Source organism: Octopus sinensis, linkage group LG18 (genome assembly GCF_006345805.1).
Source record: "Octopus sinensis linkage group LG18, ASM634580v1, whole genome shotgun sequence".
NCBI classification, from domain to species: Eukaryota; Metazoa; Mollusca; class Cephalopoda; order Octopoda; family Octopodidae; genus Octopus; species Octopus sinensis.
Genome location: NC_043014.1, coordinates 8,643,366 through 8,665,039, shown reverse-complemented (window position 1 = coordinate 8,665,039; position 21,674 = coordinate 8,643,366). Strand labels below are relative to the sequence as shown.

At 41.2% G+C, this 21,674-nt stretch overlaps 1 protein-coding gene across 1 annotated transcript in view; it reads right to left on the bottom strand.

The window, feature by feature from the left end:
• The window catches only part of LOC115221435 (craniofacial development protein 1), a 33,071-nt gene extending 11,729 nt beyond the window's left edge, over positions 1–21,342 (bottom strand). The window contains exons 1-5 of the mRNA XM_029791617.2: positions 21,219–21,342; positions 14,747–14,885; positions 10,170–10,431; positions 6,483–6,628; positions 4,168–4,329 (exon numbers count right to left, since the gene is read on the bottom strand). Of these exons, the coding sequence (XP_029647477.1) occupies positions 4,168–4,329; positions 6,483–6,628; positions 10,170–10,431; positions 14,747–14,885; positions 21,219–21,270 (761 nt within the window). The 5' untranslated portion in view covers positions 21,271–21,342. The remainder of the gene's footprint in view (positions 1–4,167; positions 4,330–6,482; positions 6,629–10,169; positions 10,432–14,746; positions 14,886–21,218) is intronic.
• Positions 21,343–21,674: the final 332 nt, after the last annotated feature.

Sequence of the window (21,674 nt, the reverse complement as noted above, 5' to 3'; positions counted from 1 at the left end):
AGAGTTGAGATGTATTTAGAAAGATACAGAAATTATTTATTCTCAAATGCATGATTCAATAGCATGAACAGGATAAGCTATACTTAAAGGTAAATCACTTGACACTTAATCGCAGGAATGTGAGTTCGAATCTCATGGATCTCCAATACATCATCATCATCATCATCGTTTAACGTCCGCTTTCCATGCTAGCATGGGTTGGACGATTTTGACTGAGGGCTGGCGAACCAGATGGCTACACCAGGCTCCAATCTTGATCAGAGTTTCTACAGCTGGATGCCCTTCCTAATGCCAACCACTCCGAGAGTGTAGTGGGTGCTTTTACGTGCCACCGGCACAGGGGCCAGTCAGGCGATACTGGCAATGACCTCGCTTGAATGTTTTTATACATGCCACCAGCACTATCCTGTTCATGCTATTATAGTAGCATTACTTGTTTGAGAATAAAATATTTCTGTATCTTTCAATACATCTCAACACTTGTAAAGCAAACTTTGTTTACTTTCATCATAAGTTGAATTTAACCCTTTTGTTTCCATATTTCTGTGGAGATACTCTCAGTTTCTTTCAATTAATTTTAATATAACAAAGAATTTAGTAAAATAACTTAGTTATCATTAAGCTAGTGTTAGGAACATAAATTGTGACTAAGATTTGGTGGAAAATTTTAATTCAGAACTTTTGAAAACAAAACATTTGTACCACAGGGCCAGAAGTGGTTTCAGCCGGGTTGGTATCAAAAGGATTAAGAATTGTTTCTCTATTATATATTTTAACCCTTTTGTTACCATATTTCTGTTGAGATGCTCTGTGTTTCTTTCAATTACTTTAAATATAACAAAGAATTTAGTAAAATATCTTAGTTATCATTAAGCTAGTGTTAGGAACATAATTGTAACTAAGATTTGGTGGGAAATTTTAATTCGGAACTTTTGAAAACAAGACATTTGTATTGTAAAAACCAGAGGCGGTCTTAGGCAGATTGGTAACAAAAGGGTTAATGTTAGTGTCTTATAAAGCTACACTTGTTCGTATTTTTATACTCTTTTACTTGTTTCAGTCATTTGAGTGCGGCCATGTTGGAGCACCGCCTTTGGTCGAGCAAATTGCCCCCAGGACTTATTCTTTGTAAGCCTAGTACTTATTCTGTCGGTCTGTTTTGCCAAACCGCTAAGTTACGGGGACGTAAACACACCAACATCGGTTGTCAATTGATGCGGGGGGGGGGGGAACAAACACAGACATACAAACATATATATATAAACATATATATGACGGGCTTCGTTCAGTTTCCGTCTACCAAATCCACTCACAAGGCTTTGGTCGGCTTGAGGCTATAGTAGAAGACACTTGCCCAAAGTGCCAGGCAGTGGGACTGAACCAGGAACCATGTGGTTGGTAAGCAAGCTACTTACCACACAGCCACTAATGAGAATTTCAGAGCAAATCTCATTTGTAAATTCATGAAAACACATGGTTTCCCTATTTAAACGACTGAGTGACACTATTTGCCTTTATTGTCCATGATATTTGAACACTGTGAATTTTTGGAGATTTTAATTTTTCTTTTTTCCATTGTTTTCCATTACATCTTTCTGAAATTCTTCACAATGGCTATAAAACGGATACTAGTTCCATGCTGTCAAGCAGCAAGCTTGAATTCAAAGTATTTTTGAAAGACAGTAAAAATCTAAGAAAATATACAGCAAACATACAAAACCATCTGTGTGGTTGTGAATTGGATAGTTTTTTCTTTTTTGAGAAAGTGAAACAACTCTGACAACAGTTCCAAGCACGATAAAAAAAAAATAAATCTGTACATGAATATAGTAAGGATTTAAAAACAGATTTTCTTTGTTGTTTTTAGGAAGATAGACCCAGTCAGTCTTTCCAAGGAAACAAAACCATTACTCTTTTACTTGTTTCAGTCATTTGACTGTGGCCATGCTGGAGCACCGCCTTTTAATCGAGCAAATCGACCCCAGGACTTATTCTTTGTACGCCCAGTACTTATTCTATCAGTCTCTTTTGCTGAACCGCTAAGTTACGGGGACGTAAACACACCAGCATCGGTTGTCAAGTAATGTTGGTGTGGGGGGGGACACAAAAACATATATACGACGAGCTTCTTTCAGTTTCCATCTACCAAATCCACTCACAAGGCTTTGGTCGGCTTGAGGCTACAGTAGAAGACACTTGCCCAAGGTGCCAAGCAGTGGGACTGAACCCAGAACCATGCGGTTCGTAAGCAATCTACTTACCACACAGCCACTCCTGCACCTATAGATTATTCTTTTTACCTTTTCCTTTGAAGCAATTATTGCAGAAAGATTTTGTTAAGCAGAATATAAAAAAAAAAGGGGGGGTGGATAGTTTGAGGTTTTCCACATACATGGAATTGGAAATCCAAGCATTTTTAGGAAAAGTGTGTGTGTGTGTTCTGTCACTCATTCTTTCATTCTCTCACTTGTTTCAGTCATCTGACTTCAGCCATGCTGGAGCACTGCCTTTAGTTGAACAAATCGAACCAAAGACTTATCCTGTAGGTCTCTTTTGCCAAACTGTTAAATTACAGGGAGGCAAACACACCAACATCGGTTGTCAAGTGATGGAGGAGGGCAAACACAGACACACAAAAATACATATACCATGGGCTTCTTTCAGTTTCCGTCTACCATATCCTCTAAGGCTTAGGTTGGCCCGAAGCTATAGTAGAAGACACTTGCCCAAGGTGCCATGCAGTGGGACTGAACTCGGAACCATGTGGTTGGGAAGCAAGCATCTTACTACTCAGCCATGCCTGTGCTTATAAATATATATAAATTTGATGTATAAATATTGTTTTACAAATTTATCATATTCTTATTTTAATTTACCTGTGTGACTTTGCCTTTCATCCTTTCGGGGTCGATAAATTAAGTTCCAGTTACACACTGAGGTCGATGTAATCGACTTAATCCCTTTGTCTGTCCTTGTTTGTCCCCTCTGTGTTTAGCCCCTTGAGGGTAGTAAAGAAATAGGTATTTCGCCTGTCACTACGTTCTGAGTTCAAATTTCGCCAAGGTCGACTTTGCCTTTCATCCTTTCGGGGGTCAATAATTTAAGTACCAGTTGTGTACTGGAGTTGATCTAATCGACTGGCCCCCTTCCCTAAAAATTTCAGGCCTTGTGCCTAGAGTAGAAAATTTACCTATGTGTAACAAATTTTGATTAATTTGGATTGTGTACAGATTGTATACATTATTATACAGATTTCTGTATATTTATGCAGGTGGGTTTATTTCATTTAGTTGATGGTAGGTACTCCTAGTTTTCTTCAAAGACTAATTCCAGTATTTTGTTGTCTTACCTTTATGGTACACCTGTCTTAATAAATATTCCAGTAATTCGCATAATTCTTTTCTATCAAAATTTTGTTGTATATTCATTGAATATTAACTAATAATTCATTTTCTATGCTCATGTTTAAATAAAATTTAAATAAAAGATATCATATTTTGTTGAATTTAACCATATTTACCTGTAATTTGATTCACTATGAGACAAACGTTATGAAATAGATTTGATTAAGAACTTTTGGTTAAATTGTTTTCCAAAAATTACATCAATATATCACAATAAATATATAAATTAGGGTCCTTTTGTTATGAAACCAGCTCAACTCTCTCTTTTGACTCTTTTACTTGTTTCAGTCATTTGACTGCGGCCATGCTGGAGCACCGCCTTTAGTCGAGCAAATCGACCCCGGGACTTATTCTTTGTAAGCCCAGTACTTAATCTATCGGTCTCTTTTGCCAAACCGCTAAGTGACGGGGACGTAAACACACCAGCATTGGTTGTCAAGCAATGCTAGGGGGACAAACACATACATGTATATATATACATATATACGACAGGCTTCTTTCAGTTTCTGTCTACCAAATCCACTCACAAGGCATTGGTCGGCCCGGGGCTATAGCAGAAGACACTTGCCCAAGATGCCACGCAGTGGGACTGAACCCGGAACCATGTGGTTGGTTAGCAAGCTACTCAAGTTCACAATTATTTTAAAATTTAAGTGATACAAATAAGGGGTGTATTTTGGTTAGAAATACAGTAACAAACGGGTTAAATGATGATGGAACTTTATGATAAAAATAAATATAAGGTAATTTCTGTGTTACTTACGAGAAGAGTGAGGATGAAGATGACAAAGTTGTGGGGTTGGAAGATTTCGAAGCAGAAGAACTATCGGGTGGGGAGAGTCCATCACATGGACCTTCTCGGACAGACTTCAATAAACTGTCTTCTTTAGCTTCTTTGGAATTGGCAGCCACTTCTTTACTGATCCTTAAAAGAAGAAAGAAGGAAATCAAAAAAGGAAAAAAATCAACAGCAATCGACTTTTAATGAGTTTTTACGGGCCACCGGCACAGAAGCCAGTCAAGGCGGCGCTGGCATCGGCCACGTTCGGATGGTGCTTTTTATGTGCCACCAGCACAGAAGCCAGTCTAGGGGGCGCTGGCATCGGCCACGTTCGGATGGTGCTTTTTATGTGCCACTGGCACAGAAGCCAGTCAAGGCGGCGCTGGCATCGGCCACGTTCGGATGATGCTTTTTACATGCCACCGGCACAGAAGCCAGTCTAGGGGGCGCTGGCATCAGCCACGTTCGGATGGTGCTTTTTACGTGCCACCAGTAAAGGTATCATGACTACAATTTCTATTTGATAATTATTTTGATGTTGATGTACTTGACTCAATAAGGTCTCCCCAAGCACAGCAGGTCACCCTACGATCCAAGGTAAGCACAGCAGGTCAGTCTGCGATCCAAGGTACTTTGGATGGACTTAGCACGAAAAACGGACGTTAAACAATGATGACGATGATTTACATTTATGCAAAGAGATATCTTGGTAAGGGGGCAAAGATATGATTGGTTCCAATACCAGTACATGCCTGATCTGTGTGTGTGTGTTTAGTTACTGTCTCCTTGCCTTGATATTATGTGATTTTTGCAAACAAGGTGTCTTTTACTTTCATTCTTCCAAGACATGTCTGGTCAAGGTGAGATATCATTTGTCTGGTAACAGGTGAGGGTAGGCAACAGGAAAGGCATCAGATTGAAGAAAATTTGTCTCAACAAATCCATCCTACCCATGTGTTCGAACCTTACTGAATCTATCTTTATCTTTTGTTATTCTGGGGTGATTAAAATAAAACTAGCACCAGTCAAGTAATGGGGTCAATATAAATAGACCATGTTCTGTGTTCAAATTCTGCTGAGGTCAACTTTGCCGTTCTAAGTACCAGTTGCATACTGGGGTCGATCTAATAACTGGGCCCCTTCCCCCAAAAATTCGGGCCTTGTGCCTAGAGTAGAAAAGAATATAATTAGATTAACCCCCACTTCAATAAAAGGTTTGCCCTCTGTCCATATGACAAAGACTTATTTCTCAAGGGTACAAGAACTGTTCACATCTAGATCAACAAAGAATCTTAGAAAGGCAAAAGCTCGCCTTGCAACCATGAGTTCTCAGGTTCAATCCTGCTGCATGACACCGTGGATAAGTATCTTCTATTATAGCCCTGAGCCAACAAATGGACATAAACTGTGTGGAAGCCTGCAACATATACATATATGTGTATGTTTGTGTCTTTGTCTGCCCCCTTCACTGCTAGACAACTGGTGCTAGTTTATTCAGGTCTCCATTACTTCAGCAAAAAGAAAAAAAAGGAAAAAACCCTGATAGAAGATAGAACAAGTACTAGACATTACAAAATATGTACAGGAGATTTCATCATATCGTTTAACGTCCACTTTCCATGCTGGCATGGGTCGGACGGTCTGACATGTTAAGGCGGCGAGCTGGCAGAAACGTTAGCACGCCGGGCGAAATGCTTAGCAGTATTTCGTCTGCCATTACGTTCTGGGTTCAAATTCCGCCAAGGTCGACTTTGCCTTTCATCCTTTTGGGGTCGATAAATTAAGTACCAGTTACGCACTGGGGTTGATATAATTGACTTAATCCGTTTGTCAGTCCTTGTTTGTCCCCTCTGTGTTTAGCCCCTTGTGGGTAGTAAAGAAATAGGTATTTCGTCTGCCACAATGTTCTGGGTTCAAATTCCGCCGAGGTCGACTTTGCCTTTCATCCTTTCGGGTTGATTAAATAAGTACCGGTTACGCACTGGGGTTGATATAATCGACTTAATCCGTTTGTCAGTCCTTGTTTGTCCTCTCTGTATTTAGCCCCTTGTGGGTAGTAAAGAAATAGGTCTGACATGGGGCTGGCTAGCAGGGAACTGTCCGGACTCCAGCTGTCTGTTGTCACACAATTTCTATGGCAGGATGCCCTTCCTTACGCCAACCACTTAACAGAGTGTGGTAGGTGCTTTTTAAGTGCCACCAGTTTGACTAAAACCATTTTAAGGTTGTACCCCAGCATGGCCACAGTCTAATCTCTAAAACAAGCTTAAAAGATCAAAAATTAGGTAAATACTTACTCTACTTTCTCACCAGCAAAATCATAAACTTTTGTAATGGTAACCTTCTGTGGGGAAGTTCCTTTCAATGGGGAGCTGGCGTCAGAGCCATTTGTCTGCATGGGAGATGATGAGGCACCATCACCAGGACTTCTGCTACCAATGGGCTGTAATAGACAATAAATACCAGTTAGTCATAAGTAATTCAGAGTAAACAGTGTAGATGATAGCACCAGAACACCTAGGTGACAATTACAATCAATAATATATATATTTCTTTACTGCCCAGAAGGGGCTAAACACAGAGGGGACAAACAAGGACAGACGAAGGGATTGAGTCGATTATATCGACCCCAGTGCGAAACTGGTACTTTATTTATCGACCCCGAAAAGATGAAATGCAAAGTCGACCTCGGCGGAATTTGAACTCAGAACGTAAAGACAGACGAAATACCTATTTCTTTACTACCCACAAGGGGCTAAACACAGAGGGGACAAACAAGGACAGACGAAGGGATTGAGTCGATTATATCGACCCCAGTGCGAAACTGGTACTTTATTTATCGACCCCGAAAGGATGAAAGGCAAAGTTGACCTCGGCAGAAGTTAGACAACAACTGCTATACTGATGTGCATGTTTCTAATAATGAAAAATATAGGTGCAGGCACGGCTGTGTGGTAAGACACATGGTTTTCGGGTTCAGTTTCATTGTGTGGCACCTTGGGCAAGAGTTTTCCACTGTAGTCTTGGGTCAACCAAAGCCTTGTGAGTGGATTTGGTAGACAGAAACTGAAAGAAGTCCATCATGTGTATATCCTCATGATCGTTTAATGTCCATTTTCCATGGTGGCATTGACTGGACGGTTTGATTGAAGTCTGGAAAACCAGATGGCTGCACCAGGGTCCAATCATATCCAGCAGTGTTTCTACAGCTGGATGCCCTTCCTAACACCAACCACCCTGAGGGTGTAGTGGGTGCTTTTTACATGTCACTGGCAAGGGAACCAGTTGGGAGCACTGTCATCGACCATGTTCAGATGGTGCTTTATATATATAAAACTTATAAATAAGGGCTAAATTACATTCTGAGTTCAAATTCTGCCAAGGCCGACTTTGCCTTTCATCCTTTCGGGGTCGATAAATTAAGTACCAGTTGAATACTGGGTTCGATGTAATCGACTTAATCCCTTTGTCTGTCTTTGTTTGTCCCCTCTATGTTTAGCCCCTTGTGGGCAATAAAGAAATAAGATCTCTTCTTCGAGTGGCTGCAACCAAGATACATTTCACTATGCCATGCCAAGAATTTCTGTTTCCACTTCGCTTTGATAGATCTTCAATGTCAAAGTTGTTTTTTTGAGGAGTAGTCTTCATCCTCTATTAGGCTGCAGAAATCTTCAAGTCCAAACTAAAGCAACTGATACAGTCTATTGTTCAACAAGATGCCAGTAGTCAGCAAAGCCTACTCAGCATTGAACAACAACAGAGACAGGGGAAATGTTTCCAAGAGACCCTACTTTGGACTTGAACTCATGCCATGGAATGCTTTAGCTCCCATATGAAACCTGGTGTAAATATCCTATAGGCGTAGGAGTGGCTGTGTGGTAAGTAGATTGCTTACCAACCACATGGTTCCGGGTTCAGTCCCACTGCGTGGCACATTGGGCAAGTGTCTTCTATTATAGCCTCGGGTCGACCAAAGGCTTGTGAGCACATTTGGTAGACGGAAACTGAAAGAAACCCATCATATGTGTGTGTATGTAGGGTATATGTTTGTGTGTCTGTGTTTGCCCCCCCAACATCGCTTGACAACCGATACTGGTGTGTTTACGTTCCCCGTCACTTAGCGGTTCGGCAAGAGAGACCGATAGAATAAGTACTAGGCTTACAAAGAATAAGTCCCGGGGGCGATTTGCTCGACTAAAGGCGGTGCTCCAGCATGGCCACAGTCAAATGACTGAAGCAAATAAAAGAATAAAGCAATCTCGAAGCACCTTCTCCAAAGTCCAGACTTCATTTCCATAGAGAAGAAAACTGTTCAGCCATGCCTTGAAAAAAAAGAAAGCTTTATCGACTTTGAAATATTTGACTGCTAGAGGGTTTGGAAGCTTGTTACAGACACTCTGGGTTGGTCCCCAGTACAAAAAGGTTGCCAGCCTCCCTTGGCCCCCGTGCCGGTGGCACATAAAAGCACCATCTGTTCGTGGCCGCTGCCAGCCTCGCCTGGCCCCCAGTGCCGGTGGCACGTAAAAAGCACCATCCGTTTGTGGCTGTTGCCAGCGCCGCCCCGACTGGCCCCCGTGCCGGTGGCACGTAAAAAGCACCATCCGTTCGTGGCTGTTACCAGCACCGCCCCGACTGGCCCCCGTGCCGGTGGCACGTAAAAAGCACCATCCGTTCGTGGCCGTTGCCAGCGCCGCCCCGACTGGCCTCCGTGCCGGTGGCACGTAAAAGCACCATCCGTTCGTGTCCGTTGCCAGCCTCGCCTGGCCCCCGTGCCGGTGGCACGTAAAAGCACCATCCGTTCATGGCCGTTTGCCAGCACCGTCTGGCACCTGTGCGGGTGGCACGTAAAAAGCACCCACTACACTTGCAAAGTGGTTGGCGTTAGGAAGGGCATCCAGCCGTAGAAACACTGCCAGATCAGACTGGAGCCTGGTGCAGCCTTCTGGCTTCCCAGACCCCAGTTGAACCGTCCAACCCATGCTAGCATGGAAAACGGACGCTAAATGATGATAAGCCCCAAGGTATCTGATGTCACTGTCCAAGCTGGTCCCTACTACATAAGGAACTCATTCTTATTATCAATAACATAAGCCCCCAAGGTATTTACAGTCACTGCCCTCCTTGCACTGAATGTCATCACTGGAACAGATTGGCAGGTGGCTTTCTTTCATCTTCAGTGATGGTCACACAATCAGTCTAGTTTGGATTGAGAAACAGACAGACTTTGGCTACAGCATTCTCAAGGGATGTAAACAACAGCTAATAAATCGTGATCATCAAAATGATCAATGTTAACATGATGTACAGGCCCTGCTGACACCTTGATCACTTCTGCTTGATAATGAACTCTTTGTCTTGGATGAAATCAAGCCTGTCTAAGGATGTAATTAGTATTATACCAATAGATGCCATTAGTACGAGTCCAAAGATATGGAGGGCAGTAAAAAATGACATATATTGTGAAGTGTTGCAATAGATTGTATTACACCTTTCCAAGAATCAAGTCAAAATCGATCAACATCAATGGAATTTGTAGTTTTGTGGCACATAAGAAAACCATCCGAACGTGGCCGTAGCCAGTACCGCATTGACTGGCCTCCATGCTGGTGGCACGTAAAAAACACCATCTGAGCGTGGCCGTTAGCCAGCCTCGTCTGGCACCTGTGTCGGTGGCACATAAAAAGCACCCACTACACTCACGGAGTGGTTGGTGTTAGGAAGGGCATCCAGCTGTAGAAACCTTGCCAGATCTGACTGGCCTGGTGCAGCCCTCGGGCTTCCCAGATCCCAGTTGAACCATCCAACCCCTGCTAGCATGGAAAGCGGACGTTAAACGATGATGATGATGATACAAGACACATGAAACCCTAAATAATTAAGGAAGACACAAAGTCAACGTAGTGAGTATTCTGACCACCCCTTTCAACTTTGTTCATACAATGATTGTAAAGGAATTCCACAAAGAGAGAAAACAGGTAACTCACACTGTTGAGGGAGCCTAAAGAACCAGAACTCGAACGACCGCTGACACCCGCACTGCTGAATGGTCGTTGTCCGACATCTGTCAGGAAACTCTGCCATAACGAATCGGACCGTCTCTTCTCCTGTTCTTCATGTTTGCGTAAAGCTTTTTCAGCCGTTTCTTTCTCTAGCTGCCGTCGTTCTTCCTCCTGCCGAACAGTTTCAGGATCGGCTTCACAGCCATCTGGCAGCTCACCCTCGAGCCTTATTCCACCTCGCCGCTTCCTAAACAAAAGATAAAAACAAAAAGAAATTTAACGAGTCCAGTTACCATTATTATGTACCTATTTCTTTACTGCCCACAAGGGGCTACAAACAGAGGGGGCAAAAAAGGACAGACAAACGGATTAAGTCGATTACATCGACCCCAGTGCGTAACTGGTACTTATTTAATCGACCCCGAAAGGATGAAAGGCAAAATCGACCTCGGTGGAATTTGAACTCAGAATGTAGCGGCAGACGAAATACCTATTTCTTTACTACCCAGAATGGGCTAAACACAGAGGCGCCAAACAAGGACAGACAAACGGATTAAGTCGATTATATTGACCCCAGTGCGTAACTGGTACTTATTTAATCGCCCTCGAAAGGATGAAAGGCAAAGTCGACCTCGGCGGAATTTGAACTCAGTACGTAGTGGCAGACGAAATACCTATTTCTTTACTGACCACAAGGGGCTACACACAGAGGTGGTAAACAAGGACAGACAAACGAATTAAGTCGATTATATCGACCCCAGTGCATAACTGGTACTTATTTAATGGACCCTGAAAGGATGAAAGGCAAAGTTGACGTTGGCAGAATTTGAACTCAGAACGTAACGGCAGACGAAATACCGCTAAGCATTTCGCCCGGCGTGCTAACGTGTCTGCCAGCTCGCCGCCTTACAATCATTATGTACCTTATAACCACAATCAAGCCAACACTGACAACCAATTTTTTTTTCAGCTGAGCCAGCACAAGCAGCATTTGCAGTAGTGGACACTCAATCCATTAGAAAGAACAGCAAAATTTCCCTCAAATCACTCCACATCATCTTTCACTTTTATCGCTTGATCAGGAAGCAGAACCTCCCTGGTGGTTGAGCCCATAACTCTCGCATGATCTCCCACACTGATGACATCAATATGGTTGGCGTTCCATTTTGATCATCTCTAAGCTGATGTCTGCAGGAAAAATGTGAATGTGGAAGATATTCCAGAGGGATGATGCATTAGAAAGGAAGGAAGGATTGGGCTCAGAGGTGATTAAGATCCCTGGAAAGAGTGAGTCTGGGTGGTACAAGGGTGAAGTTGTTGTATCAGAATGGAGAGAGAGGAGACAGTAGCAGGTGAGTTTTTATCACCATCTTTGGAATCAAAGGATACCTGTAGCAGTAGCACATATCACATTTAGGAACAATATTGCACTATATAAGACTTACTCAACCATAGCTGACTCCCAGATGCAGTTTTGCTTTTGTATACCCTTATTGGCACCTGTGCCGGTGGCATGTGTAAAAGATCGTTGCCAGTACCGCCTGACTGGCCCTCATGCTGGTGGCACATAAAAGCACCCAGTACACTCTCAGAGCGGTTGGTGTTAAGAAGGGCATCCAGCTGTAAAAACTCTGCCAGATCAAGACTGGAGCCTGGTTCAGCCATCTGATTTGCCAGCTCTCAGTGATTCATCCAACCCATGCTAGAATGGAAAGCGGATGTTAAACGATGATGATGATGATGATATAAAACTACCAATTAAGATTAAGAGTAAATAACATTAGGTCAATAATTGGTCAAAACAGAGAGGTAACCTTTCTTTGAAATGGGGTACACCAGTGTTTCCAAAAATAAGGACAAGCTCCCAGATAGAAAGAAAGACAGAAGCAATTCAGGAGACTAGATGCTGGATCTGGAGTGCACTGTATATAGGTAATGAGAATGAAAATATCAGGGCCAATGAGGGATCTCTCTCAGATGAAGGGTCTTTTCCTTGCAAGTTACTCGGTGACCCCACTGGTGCTAGTGCCATGTGAAAAGCACTTTGTACACTCTGTAAAGCGATCGGCATTAGGAAGGGCATCCGACTGGAGAAGCCATGCCAAAGCAGAGAGTAGATCTTGGTGCAAAACCCTGGCTTGCCAATTCCAGTATAACCCATGCCAGCACATTAAAAGGACATTTGATGATGATGATGATGATGATAACTGTATAGTTCTCTAACTTCTGTATCTGACCACTTCACTCACACAGCCATTCACAGGCAGCTATCAACTAAAAGTTCCACACTGCAACAGTGTACCTCTTCCCCACCCACCCCCTACACACACGTGTGCACGGAGCTTTGAAATCATTTCACAAAACATAGGATCATCATCGTTCAACGTCCGCTTTCCATGCTGGCATGGGTTGGATGGTTCAACTGGGGTCTGGGAAGCCCGAAGGCTGCACCAGGCCAGTCAGATCTGGCAGTGTTTCTACAGCTGGATGCCCTTCTTAACGCCAACCACTCCGTGAGTGTAGTGGGTGCTTTTAATGTGCCACCGACACAGGTGCCAGATGAGGCTGGCGAACGGCCACGCTCGGATGGTGCTTTTTACGTGCCACCAACACGGAGGCCAGGTGAGGCTGGCAACGGCCACGATCGGATGGTGTTTGTTATGTGCCACCAGTACGGAGGCCAGTCGATGCGGTGCTGGCTACGGCCACGTTCGGATGGTTCTCTTATGTGCCACTGGCACCACAACTACAAATTCCATTGATGTTCTTAAATTATTTATTTGTAATTAGATTAATCATATATTTCTTATCTTAATTGAAAGCTCACAACATGTATGTCCAATGTGAAACATCAGGTTACCTCTTAGTATCCCTACCAGTTAAAAGTTAGGGCCTAACCCCTTACCATTCAGATTACTCTGCCCAAATATAAAGCTTACTTATTCACATTGTTTTAAATTAATCATACATAGCTTTGAAATTTCAGTGATGTGATTGTTTATTTTAAGAATGACATTGTGGGGTGGGTGCAACAGGCCAAATCTGGCCAGACTGAACATAAAAGAGGTAGAATAATTGAGTGGCTGGACATAGGCAGCTCAATTGTTAAAGGGGTAAAGGCTACAGCTCTGTTGCTGTAGATATTTTAATAGTATTTATTAAAGAAGTGACAGACAAAGCATAAGACAAAACATCATCATCATCATCGTTTAGCGTCCGCTTTCCATGCTGGCATGGGTTGGACGGTGCAACTGGAGTCTGGGAAGCCAGAAGGCTGCACCAGGCCCAGTCTGATCTGGCAATGTTTCTATGGCTGGATGCCCTTCCTAATGCCAACCACTCCATGAGTGTAATGGGTGCTTTTTATGTGCCACCGGCACAGAGGCGAGGCTGGCAAACGGCCACGGTCGGATGGTGCTCTTTACGTGCCACCGGCATGGAAACAAAATTTGAAAAAGAAAAAAAGGAGTTGTTTATATCAAAAGGGCTAAAATTCATATTATAAAAGAAAATCAGGAACCACTTTGTTACCAATTCAAAAATCTAAAGAACATGAGTAAAACTAAGACTGAACTTCTAAAACAAATTAAAATAAACTAGTACTATGACTAGTCATACTGCTAGTGCATGCATATACAGCTGCATGCATGCGCACATACACGCGAGTACTGTCCAAATCTCTGACCAATCACATACAGATAGCTGGCATTCAATTGGCGTATCAAGTTTCGGGCATTTTGATTGGGTTTTGGATAGAAAATTCACAAAAAAGTCACTTCTTTTGATTTTTTAATGGCTTTGTGGGGTGACTGGGGAAATGTAAAGATGTGCACGACCACACTTGGATGGTTTTGAATGACCATAGAAAGTGCGAGCCCTCTAACTGAAAAATTGTGGATTTGTATAAAGGACACACACGCAGGCATTTTGCCGTTTATATGTCCAACCCATGCTAGCATGGAAAGCGGACGTTAAATGATGATGATGATGATGATATATAGAGATGACATTTTAAAAGAAATGAACTTCAACCCTTCTGGGACACCCCAGGCCAACTCATCGGCCCAAGTGATACAAGCTGAAAGATTTAGCGGCTGATCCATTGGCCCAATGAAACATTTTGAAGTGTAATAGCCAATCAGAGATCGTCTCCCAATAGATAGAATATAAAACTATATAATATATATATAATTTTACATACTAATAAAAGAGTTTTAGGCACTTTATACTTTGTTTTCTACATGCATCCATCAATTTAATCAACAGAAAAAATATTCTGGGTTTTTTGGCTACACATACCAAAACAACATGTGTTTCAAAAGGATTAATTAAATACACAAGCCTTCGTTTTTAAGATTAAAGCATCGTCAGAATATTAAATTTAACTAAGACTTAACTAAGGGTTAAGGTAATCTTAACTCAACCCTTTAGCATTGAGATTACTCAGTGAAATGGAGTGTTTATTTATTCACATTGTTTTGGAAGTAATCATGAACTGTTGGTACGCTATTTCCATTCTTAGTAAATCAATCAAAACAAAAATGTCATTTAATGTCTCTTACCTTGCTGGTAATGTGGACTTGGTCTTTGTCCGTTTCCTCTTCAGCGATTTATTGAGGGTAGAATCATCTCCAGACCAATGGACTTCATCACCACCATCTTCGTCTAATGATTCTTCTTCAACACTGACATCTTCAGCATCTAAAAATACAAATTTATCACATAAATAGTAGTTGTGATACCTGTGCCGGTGGCACATAAAAAGCACCATCCGAGCGTGGCCGATGCCAGCGCCGCCTTGACTGGCTTCCGTGACGGTGGCACATTAAAAGCACCATCCGAGCGTGGCCGATGCCAGCGCCGCCTTGACTGGCTTCCGTGACGGTGGCACATTAAAAGCACCATCCGAGCGTGGCCGATGCCAGCGCCGCCTTGACTGGCTTCCGTGACGGTGGCACATTAAAAGCACCAACCGATCATGGCCGCTGCCAGACTCCCCTGGCATCGGCCACGTTCGGATGGTGCTTTTTATGTGCCACGGCACTGGAGCTTATTCTTTGTAAGCCCAGTACTTACTCTATCGGTTTCTTTTGCTGAACCGCTAAGTGACGGGGACGTAAACACACCAGCATCGGTTGTCAAGCAATGCTAGGGGGACAAACACAGACCAACAAACATACACACACACACATACATATACGACAAGCTTCTTTCAGTTTCCGTCTACCAAATCCACTCACAAGGCATTGGTCGGCCTGAGGCTATAGCAGAAGATACTTGCCCAAGATGCCACGCAGTGGGACTGAACCCAGAACCATGTGGTTGGTAAGCAAGCTACTTACCACACAGCCACTCCTGCGCCTATATATATATATATATAAAGAAAACAGAAAATGGAGAAATACTGATTAACAACAATTAACTTACATCAATTATTATTTATCAATTCAATGCAAACAGACTACATCCCATCTAACAGCTGTTTCTGCTTCCAGTGTTACATGGTATTGCTAATGATATTCAAAATATGTAAAAATATTAATCATATTGGTAATAAAACCAATCTGAAACAAGGAGCTCCATCAGAGTAAAGAATAAATAGAGAAGATCATAGAAAAGTAAAAGGATAAAGTTATACAGCGTAAGATAAGTAAATGAATGAATAGGAAGATGGTGTATGTTGCAAGGGGCCCTAAAATGCTTAGTGTAGTCATACTAGATTAAAAATATATTATGGAATAAATATTAAGAAGGAACCTTTTCGGATACTTAGGAAGTAAGATGGTTAGGGTTGGAAAATGTTCAATGGTCTCAACAGCTGGTCTTGTATTTTTAAATTTCAACTGACCAATGACATTGTTGGAGAAACAAGAAAAGGGATCCAAGAACAGAAGGGGCAGTTCAGATATTTACAACAGAATTAACATTGCTTACAGAAGTATAGGACGAAGTTGTTTTTGTGTTGCTACATATTGGTTCTCATCAAGCAACCCCAAAGTATGCGCTAGTCAACCAAATTATTAGGGATGATCTACAGACCTTTGTTCTGTATTCACTATGTTTCTATTGGGTTGAAGACCAGATGGAAGATACCAATACACCATGATGAATATATATATATATATAGGTGCAGGAGTGGCTGTGTGGTAAGTTTAACATCCGATTTCCATGCTAGTATGGGTTGGACGGTTCGACTGGGGTCTGGGAAGCCAGGAGGCTGCACCAGGCTCCAGTCTGATCTGGCAGTGTTTCTACAGCTGGATGCCCTTCCTAACGCCAACCACATCCGTGAGTGTAGTGGGTGCTTTTTACGTGCCACCAGCACGGAAGCCAGTCAAGGCAGTGCTGGCATCAGCCATGTACAAATAGTGCTTTTTACGTGCCACCGGTACAGGTATGAGGACTACAATTTCCATTTGATTTTTTGATGTTGATGTACTTGACTCAATAGGTCTCTTCAAGCTAGGCAAGTCGCCCTATGACCCTAGGTAAGCACAGCAGGCCATCCTGCGATCCAAGGCACTTTGGATGGGCTGGGGCTTCTATGTAAAGCTGATTTTGTGTATTGTGAAAGTATAAGTAATTTATTGCAGATGAATATTAACAGCAAAATCTTATGTGGACCCCAAAAAGCCATAAGGATCCTAGTTGAGGACCACTAGTTCAGAGTGTACCGATCATGGTGACCAAACTTGGTTTGTATGAAATCAATAATCTGGAAAGGCTTTGGACTCGAACATTAAGGGTAAAAAAATAAAAACAGATTTCATACCTAGGATCGTTACCAACGTCGCCTTACTGGCACCTGTGCTGGTGGCATGTGTAAAAAGATTCGAGCGAGGTCATTGCCAGTATCGCCTGACTGGCTCCATGCCGGTGGCACGTAAAAAGTACCCACTACACTCTTGGAGTGGTTGGCATTAGGAAGGGCATCCAGTTGTAGAAACTCTTGCAGATCACGATTGGAACCTGGTGCGGCTGTCTGGTTCACCAGCCCTCAGTCAAAATCATCCAACCCATGCTAGCATGGAAAGCGGACATTAAACGATGATGATGATCTTACTACTTTTAGTGAGAAAAGATCTTTGGACTCTGGGCCTCACTGAGGAAATGACAATGAACTGGGAGACGTGGTGATTTGCTGTACATGATAAGACACGTTAAGCTAATTTAAAATCACTGTATTTCACACATACAAGCTTGTCCACCTAAAAGGCACCAGTGCCCGCTGTGTGTAAATGCACCTGTGCAGGTGGCATGTAAGAGCAGCGAGCACACTCTGTTAAGTGGTTGGCATCGGCTGTAGAAGCCATGCCACAATGGACATTTGGAGTCTGGAGAGCTCCCTGCCAGCCAGCACCATGTCCAGCATGGAAAGCTGATGTTGAACAACGATGATGGTGATGATTGTTATCAAAAGTAGTAGATTGACTGAAGTAGCAGTTGGCCCGATTAAATACTTCAGTTTTCTCAATCAATGTTTGGATTTCAAATGCTGCTGGTTTTGACTTTGTTTTTCACCTTTTCAGGGTTGATAAAATCAGACAAGTCAAATACTGGGCCAATGAAATCGACTAGCCCCTACCCACAACACTTCAGGCCTTGAGCCTACATAAGGATTATTATTATTATCATCATCATTGTTAGTGAAGGTGCATGGCTCAGTGGTTAGAGTGCTGAGCTCACAATTGCGAAGTTGTGAGTTCGATTCTCGAACCGGGCTGCGTGTTGTGTTCTTGAGCAAGACACTTTATTTCACATTGCTCCAGTTCACTCAGCTGTAGAAATGAGTTGCGACGTCACAGGTGCCAAGCTTATCAGCTCCTTTGCCTTTCCCTTGGATAACATCAGTGGCATGAAAAGGGGAGGCTGGTATGCATGGGTAACTGCTGGTCTTCCATAAAAACAACATTACCCGGACTTGTGCCTCGGAGAGTAACTTGCTAGGTGCAATCCCATGGTCATTCATGATCGAAGGGGGTCACCCCATATTATTATTATTAATAGCATCATCATCATGATTAAGGTAGTGAGCTGGCAAAACTATTAGCACACCTGGTGGAAAGCTTTGCAGCATTTAATCGATCTTGATGTTCTGAGTTCAAATTCCATCCATGCTGACTTTGCCTTTCATCCTTCCAGGGTCGATGAAATAAGTTCCAGTTGAGCACTGTAGACGAGGTAACTGATTCACACACACCTGCCTCTGACCTTGCTGGCCTTGTGCCAAAATTTGAAATCATTACTAGCAGCAAGCTGGCAGAGTCATTAGCACTCTGGGCAAACTGCTTAGTGGCATTTCATCCATCACTACATTCCGGGTTCAAATACTGCCATGGTCGACTTTGTTTTTTATCCTTTCAGAGTCAGTCAAATAAGGACCAGTTGAGCATGGGGAGAGGGGGAACAATGTAATTTACTTATTGCCCCCTCCTTCCTATGAAATTTCAGGCCTTGTGCCTGTAGTAAAGACTATTAATTCGCTGGGCTAAAAATTCTTAGCAGTATTTTCTCCGTCTTTATGTTCTGAGTTCAAAATCTGCCGAGGTCGACTTTGTCTTTCATTCTTTCGGGGGTCGATTAATTATTATTATCGTTAGCACGCCGGGCAAAATACTTAGCGACATCTTGTCCGTGTTTACGTTCTGAGTATTCTTTCCGGGCCAATTAAATAAGTACCAGTTATAAACTGGTGTCTCAATGTAATCGACCAGCAACCCCTCCAGCAAAATTTCAAGCCTTGTGCCTATAGTAGATTATTATTATTATTATTATATTAGACGAGAAGCTGGCAGCAGCGTCGGAAAGAGTTCTTTGTTGTATTTGTTCCCACACTTTGCATTCAGAAATCAAAATCCGCCGAGGTCAAATGTGTTTTTCATCTCTCCGGGGTCGATATAAATAAAATTCCAATCAAATGCAGGGGTTGAATCGACTCATCCAACCAACTTACCTCCAAAATTGCTAGCCTTGAGCCAAAATTTGAAACAATTGTTATTATGTAAATATATAGGCGCAGGAGTGGCTGTGTGGTAAGTAGCTTGCTTACCAACCACATGGTTCCGGGTTCAGTCCCAGTGCGTGGATTTGGTAGACGGAAACTGAAAGAAGCCTGTCGTATATATATATGTATGTGTGTGCATGTTTGTATGTCTGTGTTTGTCCCCCTAACATTGCTTGACAACCGATGCTGGTGTGTTTACGTCCCCGTCACTTAGCGGTTCGGCAAAAGAGACCGATAGAATAAGTACTGGGCTTACAAAGAATAAGACCTGGGGTTGATTTGCTCGACTAAAGGCGGTGCTCCAGCATGGCCGCAGTCAAATGACTGAAACAAGTAAAAGAGAGATACCCATTGATAAGTCCGCATGTATAGAAGTGAATGTATTTTTGACACCGAAAATAAAATTAAACAATTTCTTGACAACACTTTATGATAGAAAAGAAAGATTAATCAAATTTTAAATTAAAAATAGAAGAAACGGTACATAAAACCAGGAGGATTGGCTGAGCTTAGTAACTGGAAGTTATATCGTAACAACGAAATAAAACTTTGTAAGGAAGAAAAAGAAAAACATGTTTTGCGTATGAAACGTGAGACGAAACATATATATATATATATATATATATATATATATATATATATACCGGAGTAAACACATAAATGTGAAACAAGGTGGAAAAAAGAGTACTCAAATACCAGTGGTAGAGTAATATGCTTTATTTTAAGCAGCAGAAAATTCAACAAAATCTGTTACTCTGAGTTTCTCGTTGCCAGAGTAACAGATTTTGTTGAATTTTCTGCTGCTTAAAATAAAGTGTATATATATATATATATATATATATATTATATATATATATTTATATATATATACACACACACATTACTTTATATTTACCGTAAATGGTCCTTTTACATACTGAACACTGCTTGGTAAAATTATTAATTACTAATTAATTAATTTTACCCTTATTATTATTGACTATATATATATATATATATATATATATATATATATATATAATATATTCATGTTTGTTTTATTATCAAGCTACAATATAAACAATTGTGAACAATATTACTCAATTTTTGTAGAGTACATATTCATTATCCTTTAACAAGAATAATGCTGACAGTAACTTCGAACTTTCGAACAGAGAAAGGCTAAGAAGACCGAAACTTGAAAGCCACTACCAATAGTTGTTAATGAAATATATATATGTATATATAATCTCTTTAATAATCTCATAATAATGACTTTAATTACTTTTATTCGTACCTCAGTTCATCTAATTGTATATATATATATATCTTTCGTTACTTTTCATAAAAAAACCTTTACTTTTTTTATTTACAATGTGCATTTTCGTTGATTTTTCTTACTTTCTCCCTACATATATATATATATTATATGTGTGTGTATACATATTCCTTGTATTGTTTGTCTTGTACTCTGTTTTTTCGTTGTTAAAAAAAGTCCGTTTCCTTGTTTGATTTTATGTTTTCCTTTCTCGTTGAGTTCTACGTCTATTTGTGGTGTCCTGTACTCATATATATATATATATATATATATGCATGTATATATACATGTAGGTGTAGGCACGTACATATATGTATGTATGCATATATTTTTATTAAATTATTATATATATATGCATATATATGTAGGTGTAGGTATGTACATGTATGTATGTATATATTTTTATTAAATTATTATATATATATATATATATATATATATTCCATTCACATAATTTAGAAGACATGGTAATTTTAAGAGGTGAAAATTAGAAGGAGATTCATGTTTGAATTATGAATGAAATTGATTTCAGAGTGAAAGAGGAAAGAATAAAGGAAAAATTAGCGCCATAACAACACATGTCAGTTAATAAGAGGGGGGGTGAGAGAGAGAAAGAAACAAGTTGTTATAGAAGGATAGTGGCAAATAAAGGTATGTAGAAGCTGTGAAGGGACTAGGGGCGAAAGGTGACGGTAAGGAATGTTAATTTGCGAGGGAATTTGGAAGTGCTTACCAGACGGAATGTAGTCTAAGTCGCTGGAACTGTTTGAATCGTCATCTGACATTATTGTTGTAAGTTGAGGAGAAAACTTGACGGAAGTGGGAAGAATCTGACGGTACTTCCGGTTGGGAAAAAAAGTTGCCTCCCTTGAAATGATCTTTTTTTTTTCTTTTTTGTGTTTCTTCGATTACAATATTGGTGTGTGTGTGTGTGTGTGTCTGTGTGCGTGTCTGTGTGTGTGTGTTGTCTGTGTGCGTGTATGTGTGTGTGTGTGTCTGTGTATGTGTGTGTATATAATAATATAATGATAATAATTATTATGAAATTATTGTATATAGTGCTTAGGTGCACCACAATATATATATATATATATATATATATATATACATATTATTAAAAGAAATTCCAACTCTGTGTTTTATGTTTTATTTATATTCTTTATAATATTAATGTAGAATATAGCAAATC